Here is an 8,754-nt window from a genome sequence, read left to right as displayed (position 1 = left end):
CCGGCGGCGGGAAGTTAGTCGAAGGGAACTGAAGTTGTGCGGCCGTGGTGGGACCGGGCCGCCTCGGGCTGGGGCAGCTGCTGCGCCGGAGGGAGCGCTGGCGGCCGCGTCTCGGCCGGATCCTCTCAGGCCGGGAAGAGGAAGGGTTCGGAGTAGCCGTGAGGGCCAGGAAAGGCCTGGACCGAGACTCACGGATCTGCTGTTGTTGCGGTTTTTTTCTTCAGCCAAAACAACTTCCCGACAAGTGGCAGCACGATCTTTTCGACAGTGGCTTCGGGGGTGGTGCCGGCGTGGAGACGGGTGGGAAACTGCTGGTGTCCAATCTGGATTTTGGAGTTTCGGACGCCGATATTCAGGTAAGAGACGAGGGCTTCTCGGTGAGCCGTTCGCCCTGCACAGGACGGATCGTGACTGGGGGATGGGGCCCCGAGTCCCCTTCCCGCCTTAGCGAAGGGAGGCTGCAGGACAGACCTAGCTCTAGTGAAGCCGGGCTCAGTCCGCAGGCAGGTGCGAGCCTAGCCGAGCCTGAGCAACTGCTGCTGCTGGTCTGAAGATGGGTTCTGCGAGTGACAGTCCCCTGCCAGGGCTTCCAGTTTCTAACAGGGACCAAGACTGACCAAATGTGAGTGGTTCTTGGCTGTTTAACCCAGCCCAGTTGCTCTTTAAATGTTGTGCCCGTTTTAGTGGGTTAATGTGAGAAAAAGAATCTTCTTTATGTACCTTGTGAAGCACAGGAAGCCTGTGTGATTTTCTGGCTCCGTTTGCCTTGAGTGTTGGCTTATAAAGACGTTGTTCGCTGTGGTTCAACTCCCCACCCCCGTGTCCCTTCGGTGACGTGATTCTCAAGCCCATCTTTGGTTGAAGCTTTTCTTTTTTAAAAAAAGAAAAATTGAATCCCAATGGCATTTAAACTTGTTTTCTGGTTAAGAAATGATTTTTTGGGAGTCAGTTTTGGAGATGGCTGGGCAGGGTTCAGTCGCCCACAGCCCAGCCATTTGCCTTGGGAGGACAGAGCAGGGCCAGTGAGCACTCACAGTGTCTCAACACTTTTTTTAAGGTGGTTTCTAGCATCCACTGGAAACCGCTTTTGGTGAACTCCAGTTCCCGCTGTGTGCCTGCGGCCGGAGTATCCCCACACTCTGGGTTCCCTCTCCAACTCCCAGCCTGCCTGAGGTCAGGGCAGTTTCCATGGCAGCGCTTGACTTCAGACTTTGCGGCAGGCTTGAGTAGGAGGAGAGGGAAAGGTGAGCCAGAATCTGCCTTTGGGGGAGGGGCTGGGGTCAGGGCTCCCGAATCTACAGGCCCTTCAAGCTGGTCTGATACTCACTGCTTCCCTTGCTCTTGATCTTGGCCTTTACCGTTTCTTGGAACAGCCTTTGGGGGTGTTGTCAGTTTTCCTTCGTTGAGGAGGATAGTGACTTAATTTTGTGCCCCTTGCTAGTGGGGTTCGCGACTTCCTCTACCTGCATCATGGTACACGTGTCAGGTCCCCACAATGGCAGGAGCCCTCAGACCCAGGTGCTCTTGGAAGTTGCTGTCCCTCCTGCCCTGCCCTTCCCTCATTTCCCGTTACCACTGTCCTGCCTCCCAGGGAACCACCCCCAAAGCAACTCACGCTTCCAGGGCCTGTCCCTGGGCCACCAGAAGGAACCCAGTTTTTTTGGTTTTCTGACAACTGCTCTTTGCAACTCCCAGGAACTCTTTGCCGAATTTGGAACGCTGAAGAAGGCGGCTGTGCACTATGATCGCTCTGGCCGCAGCTTAGGAACAGCAGACGTGCACTTTGAGCGGAAAGCAGATGCCCTGAAGGCCATGAAGCAGTACAACGGTGTCCCTCTGGATGGTGAGTCTGGGGGTGGACCCACGCTGACTGTGGGGCTTGTGGAGTTTGGGGCTGGCACCTGTCCAGGTAGGAAAATGGGGTACCCCTGTGGCTGAGGACACTTTGCATTTGCCCCTTTGTCTCTCTCTTCCATCTGCCACCTCTCATGCTGCCCCACACATCTGGACCAACCTCTTGTGAACCCCCATCCAGCAAGCTACATCCCTCCCCTCCTTCAGCTCCTTCCGGAAGATTCACTTCTGTGAAGCCTTCTCAGAACCGCCATAGTACACCTCTGAGTGCGGGGCTGTAGTCGTAAAGACAAAGGTACCGGTTCTTCTTCGTCAGGTCACCCACACCTCTCCACCCACGAGCACCCTGACACCTCAGCAAGCAGCCCACCTAGTCTGGACTGAGAAGGAGTGAGGAGGTGTTGGTGGGGTTGCTTCCTTGCCATTTTGTTCTCCCACCAGTATCTCCAGGCCATTTCCCTTGTCGGGGGCATTTGAGACACACAGAGGCCCTTTCCAGTGTTTGCATGGAGACCAGGGTGTGGTGCCAGCTGGGTTGGTTTCAGAGCCTCTCATTAGAACGTGCCCTCTTGTATTCTTTGCCGTAGGCCGCCCCATGAACATTCAGCTTGTCACATCACAGATTGATACACAGCGGAGACCTGCACAGAGGTGACTTCCGGGGCCTCTGGGGAAGGGTGTTGGCCTAGGGTATAGCTGTATCGCCCTTGGGGTCCTTCCAGCTATGTCAACGGTTTCGTTTTCCTTGCTAGCGTAAACAGAGGTGGCATGACTAGAAACCGTGGCGCTGGAGGTTTTGGTGGTGGTGGAGGCACTCGGAGGGGCACCCGTGGAGGCGCCCGTGGAAGAGGCAGAGGTGCCGGCAGAAATTCAAAGCAGCAGCTTTCAGCAGAGGAGCTGGATGCCCAGCTGGACGCCTATAATGCGAGAGTGAGTCCTGGGGGAGCCAGCTGGGGGCCTGGTCAGAGCCACAGTGGGGAGCAGGCCTTCTGTGAATGCGAGCCTCTTTTTCCTCTGTGTTTCAGATGGACACCAGTTAAACAGACCGGCAAATCCGCATGTGGAACAGGACCCAGGCGTTTCCTCTTGCTCCCTGGTCGGGGGTGGGCTGTGGCTGGGGCTGTGTGGCCAATGATGGATTTGTTTCTTTTATGTTTTAAAATAGGATTTAAAAACTCATGTAAAGGTTTTTTTTTTTCCTTTTTTTTTTTTTTAAATTCTGAAACAGACCTGTTTTGTACCGAGTTATTTTTGGGATAAATTTTACCGGTTGCTGTTGTGGAGAAGGTGGCGTTTCCACCTTTTCCATAATAAAATAGAAATGTGTGTAGAACTGGAACTGTTTGATTCGTCCCACTGTTGGAGTCCAAGCCTGGGCCAGGACTTTGGTGTCTGTCCAGCTGGGAGGGGGGTGGCGGAACCTGAGTTGGGGATGGAGGGTGCAGCCCCATCTGGTATTGGACGCCTGACGCTGGCATGGGTTATGGGGTGGTGGGGGGTCCCCACTCCTGGAGGGCCGAAGCTGCCTGCTTCCTTTCTCATCCTCTTTCCCGCCTCACACCTAACGCCTTCCTCTCTAACTCAGCAGGTGGGAGGACACCTTTGCCGGGAGCCACCTGTTGACCTTGTGCCTGTGCCTCCAGGTGAGGGGAGGTTGGGGTGGGGCGGGCTGTCCTGTGCTGTCCACAGACTTCCCACAGCCAGAGCATCTCTGGGCTGTTCCTTTCTTTCTCGTACTCTGGTTTTCAGAGAAACGTGGATTCAGCAGTTTTGACTTTGTAGTGTAATTCCTTTGTTTTTATGGTTTTTTTTTTAACGTTGCCACAGAGCAAGGTATGAGGATTCTCTCTTAGTTGTATATTTGATGAAGTGACTGGTGGAAGCTGTGACGATCTGTCCATTTAAGAGTGGGGCGGCTGGGCGTGGTGGCTCACACCTGTAATCCCCAGCACTTTGGGAGGCTGAGGTAGGCGGATCACCTGAGGTCAGGAGTTCAAGAGCAGCCTGACTAACATGGTGAAACCGCCTCTCTACTAAAAATACAAAATTAGCTGGGTGTGGTGGCGCATGCCTGTAATCCCAGCTACTCGGAAGGCTGAGGCAAGAGGATTGCCTGAACCAGGGAGGTGGAGGTTGCAGTGAGCTGAGATTGTGCCATTGCATTCCAGTCTGGGCAACAAGAGTAAAACTCCGTCTCAAAAAAGAGTGGGGCAACGCCTGATACCTGTAATCTCAGCACTTTGGGAAGTCAGGGCAGGAGGATCTCTTGAGCCCAGAAGTTGGAGACCAGCCTAGGCAACATGGCAACACCCCGTCTTTACTAAAAATACAAAAATTAGCTGGGTGTGGTGGCATGCTCCTGTAGTCTCAGCTAGTCTAAAGGCTGAGGTGGGAGGATCGCTTGAGCCCTGGAGGTCGAGGCTGCTGTGAGCCATTATCACGCCCCTGCACTCCAAGCTGGACAGTGGAGAGAGAGCCTTATTCCCCCAATGCTGGATTGGTGACAGCACTTTGAGAATGAGATGGGAAGGGGGACAAGGAAGCTCCCGAGTTTTGCCTGACGCCACTGTCCCACTGCTGGGATGTATGGAAGACCAGGGTAGTGGGTAGTGGTAGTGGAGAGACAGACAGGAATGTACGCCGTGTCTGCAGAAACCTTTCCTTGCACCAGCAGCTCCTGCGGGCACACATCCCAGGCTAAGCTTGCTTCCACGCTGGCATGGACCTGGCTGAGTGATGGGCAGGGGAGTGTGACTAAGGGTGGCCCTTTCACTGTTGGTCACAGATGTCACTACAGGTCAGCAGCTGCCATCTAAGCAGCTTGCCCCGTGCCTGCCAGGGCCAGTCTAGAAACCCAGATGGGCAGGATGACTAATCTTGGCCCTTCCAGAAGCCCAGTCTATCTAGCAGGAGAAAGGATTACTAAGTACCCAGCTTTAGTTGCTGTGAATGTGACAGGAAAATGTCATCGGTTCGGTGAGTTGGAATCAGGTTATCCCCAAGCAGGTGCCCTTGGCCTGGCCTCAGTGTTGGAGCAAGGCCTGAGCAGGCTCTTGCCAGGCAGGGGGGCTGCTCTCTGGGGCCGTGCTAGGACTGGCTCCCTGCTACTTAGGAAGTGGAGAGGGCACCTGGTGGACTGGTATGGTCAGCCTCTGTAGGGTGTGACAGATGCCAGCACTGACAGGCAGCACTGCTTTGGTTGTGCAGTAGTGATGTAACAGACATTTGGAGGGAGGAATGACTTACTGGCATTTGGGGCTTACTGGCATTCTCAGGAGTGAGGGGCATGGGAATGAAGTATTATGAGGCCTTGGGGGACTGGGTGGGTAGGTGTCGTTGGAGAGAAGGCCCCAGGAAGGAGCCAGCTGAGGGGTGTCAGCATCTGGAGTGCTCCGCATCGGACAGGCTAGGCAGAGGCACCAGCTGGCCCGCAGCAGAGCACTGCCTAGAGCCAGACCTCTCCAGTTTGTCAGCTGATAGCATGTGGATAGGTTGAGGTGGTGTCCACATGTGGTCCACACATGTGGTCTTGGGAGGGTTGGAGGTTACGGAAGTAGAGAAAATGATGTCATAGAAGCAACAGCTGGCATTTGCTGCGGGTCCAGTGGTGGGATCTTTGAGGCAGGTGCTGCCGAGCAGTCAAAGGAGAATGACCTGATTCTGTTCCTGGGGTGGGGGCAGGGCTGGCCATTTATAACTAGGGTAGAGGCTGGGTCTGGAAGCCAGTGGGGCTTTTGGTGGGCAGCAGGTCAGGTAGCTGGGCTGAGCCTCATCGTACCCAGCCTTCATTTCCTTATTCATAAAACACAAAACCTTACTTTACTTCCAAGGCTAGAGGACTATTTAATTTATTGTCCCATTGGGGGGCATATGAGACAAGAGCAGGCTCTTCCACTGACTGCACAGACAGCAAGTAGACCTGAGGTCTTGGCCAGCTGGGCTGTCTGGTCCCCTCCTGAAGGGTGCTGCCAGTCCTCTGGGCACAGGGCCTTGCAGGGCAGACACTCCACACTGCCCAGCACCAGGTGCTGCCCCCCACCTGGTGACTGAATGATGCTTTGCTCAGGCAGCAAGCTATAGCCCACAAACTGAACTGACAGCCTTTGCCCCATGGGCACTCGGGGGGAACCTTCTCTGCCTCTGGCAGTCCTGTGGTTCCATGGTGCCATGCACCTGTAATCCCAGCTACTCTGGAGGCTGAGGCAGGAGAATCACTTGAACCCAGGAGGTGGAGGTTGCAGTGAGCCGAGATCACGCCATTGCACTCCAGCCTGGGTGAAAAAGAGTGCAACTCCATCTTGGAAAAAAAAGAAAGCACAGGGATTGACCCAGATTGGACATATGACTGAAGGGTGGCAAAGCCAAATTACACTCAGGGTGTTCAAATGTGGGGAGAAAAGGGAAGCCCTGTCCTTCCTGGTCCCTTTCCCTCGCCGGCATGGGTTGAGAGTAGGAATTGGCCAGCCCCAGGCAGGAGAGGCAGCATTCCTGTGAGACTTGGAGCTCTTCCAGGGTGGCTCATGGCCTGCCCAGCTCTGTCTTCAGCCTGGGGTCCTTGGAGAGGGTCTCAGGTGTCAGCGTGCAGCTCCCACAGGTGCTCTGGCTTCTGGCTGGTGTGCACAGAGATCTAACAAGCAGTCTGGACTAGGAAGCTAACTGAATCATGTTCAGCCTCCTGTGGGTTAAGGGGCTATATTGTTGCTCTCAGAAATCCTTTCAGATCTCATGAGATGGTTATGTCTGTATCTGGCAACAGAGTTGTCGTGTAAATGAGTAACTTTTGGTTCTTACCTGCAGTCAGCTGATGGTCTGATAGAGGAAGCATACAAGTGACAGGTTGCAGTCTAGCCTAATTAACAGGAGTGGAGTGTGGGGCATGGTGGGAACACAGGCTGCAAGAGCACTCCTCTCTCAGGCTGCACAAATGGCCAGCCAGTGTCTGCGGCTGCAGCTCTGCGGGATGTTCTGCATACATTTCATTTATCCTCTCAGCAATCTAGTAATACAGTCTTTCATTTTAGAGTTTTTTTTTTTTTTTCTTTGAGGGAGCACTGAAACCTTCATCTCCCTGGTTCAAGCAATTCCCCTGCCTCAGCCTCCTGAGTAGCTGGGATTACAGGTGCCTGCCACCACGCCCAGCTAATTTTTGTATTTTTATTTTTTTATTTTTATTTTTTGAGACGGAGTCTTGCTCTGTCTCCCGGGCTGGAGTGCAATGGCCGGATCTCAGCTCACTGCAAGTTCCGCCTCCCGGATTTACGCCATTCTCCTGCCTCAGCCTCCAGAGTAGCTGGGACTACAGGCGCCCGCCACCTTGCCCGGCTAGTTGTTTTTTGTATTTTTTAGTAGAGACGGGGTTTCACTGTGTTAGCCAGGATGGTCTCGATCTCCTGACCTTGTGATCCACCCGTCTCGGCCTCCCAAAGTGCTGGGATTACAGGCTTGAGCCACCGCGCCCGGCCAAATTTTTGTATTTTTAATAGCGACAGGGATTCACTGTGTTGGCCAGGCTGGTCTCGAACTCCTGACCTCGTGATCTGCCCGCCTCGGCCTCCCAAAGTGCTGGGATTACAGGCATGAGCCACCGTGCCCCGCAGGAAGTTCATTTTCTTACCCCACAGATACGTGGAGCCTGCTGCACTCCAGGCACCATTTCAGGTGCCAGGGAAACCAGCAATGAATGAAACAGGAAATCTCTGCCCTCGTAGAGCACATATTCTAATGAGGAAAAGACAGAAGACAGTGAAATACAGGATGTCAGATGGTGTAAAGGCTGTGGAAGGAAACAAAGGGACCGGGGAGGAGCTGGGCGCAACCCGGCCAGTCTTAGTTCTTCAGGGTCAGAGGCCTGCCCTCAATAAATAAATGGGTATTGGGGGAGGCTTCACTGGCAGAGAATGGCAGGTGCAAAGGTCCCAAGCTGGGAACACACTTGGAAGGCTCAAGAACAAGCCAGGCCCCCAGCATGGCCAGGGTGGGCGGTTGACACGGCATTAATATCTGGCCCCTGCTAGGCCATGAAGGAAGGAGCCCTGTGAGGACATCACCCCGAGGTTGTGGTCCAGCCTGGGGAAGAGCCAGCCAGTGTGGGGAGGCCACGGGCTGGGGCCCGGCATGGGGGGCCTTGATGTGGATGATACCCGAAGGCAGAGGACGTGGAGTAGGCTGACTTCTGTTTTGTTTTAAAAATATATAAAATATAGGCCGGTGTTGGTGGTTCACGCCTGTAATTCCAGCACTCTGGGAGGCTGAGGAGGGCGCAAATCACGAAGTCAGAAGATCGAGACCATCCTGGCCAACATGGTGAAACCCCCGTCTCTACTAAAAATACAAAAATTAGCTGGTCGTGGTGGTGCCTGCCTATAATCCCAGCTACTGGGGAGGCTGAGGCAGGAGAATCGCTTGAACCCAGGAGTCGGAGGTTGCAGTGAGCTGAGATTGCACCACTGCACTCCAGCCTGGCGACAGAGTGAGACTCCGTCTCAAAAAATATATATATATACACACACACACATAGAGACATATACGTATATATACACATACATACATATATGTACATATATATTTATAATACAAAGTGCTTTCTTTTTTTTTGTTTGAGACAGAGTCTGTTACCCAGGCTAGAGTGCAGTGGCGTGATCTCAGCTCACTGCAACCTCCACTTCCAAAATTCAAGCGATTCTCCCGCCTCAGCCTGCAGCCTCCTGAGTAGCTGGGACTCCACCTGTGCTCCACCACTCCCAGCTAATTTTTGTATTTTTAATAGAGATGGGGTTTCACCATGTTGGTCAGGCTGGTCAAACACCTGACCTCAAGTGCCCACCTCAGTCTCCCAAAGTGCTGGGATTACAGGTGTGAACCACTGTGAGCCACCACACCCAGCCTAAACTGTTGTTTTTT

General features: G+C 53.7%; 1 protein-coding gene across 1 annotated transcript in view; it reads left to right on the top strand.

Moving 5' to 3' along the window:
* Positions 1-3,193, top strand: part of ALYREF (Aly/REF export factor) — a 4,311-nt gene extending 1,118 nt beyond the window's left edge. Inside the window, exons 2-6 of the mRNA XM_011933372.1 lie at positions 130-356; positions 1,696-1,843; positions 2,442-2,505; positions 2,607-2,784; positions 2,880-3,193. Of these exons, the coding sequence (XP_011788762.1) occupies positions 130-356; positions 1,696-1,843; positions 2,442-2,505; positions 2,607-2,784; positions 2,880-2,894 (632 nt within the window). The 3' untranslated portion in view covers positions 2,895-3,193. The remainder of the gene's footprint in view (positions 1-129; positions 357-1,695; positions 1,844-2,441; positions 2,506-2,606; positions 2,785-2,879) is intronic.
* Positions 3,194-8,754: the final 5,561 nt, after the last annotated feature.

The sequence above is a fragment of the Colobus angolensis genome, unplaced genomic scaffold (assembly GCF_000951035.1).
Source record: "Colobus angolensis palliatus isolate OR3802 unplaced genomic scaffold, Cang.pa_1.0 Scaffold1, whole genome shotgun sequence".
Taxonomy (NCBI): Eukaryota; Metazoa; Chordata; class Mammalia; order Primates; family Cercopithecidae; genus Colobus; species Colobus angolensis.
Note: the sequence above shows the minus strand (reverse complement) of the source record. Positions and strands in the feature narration are given on the sequence as shown.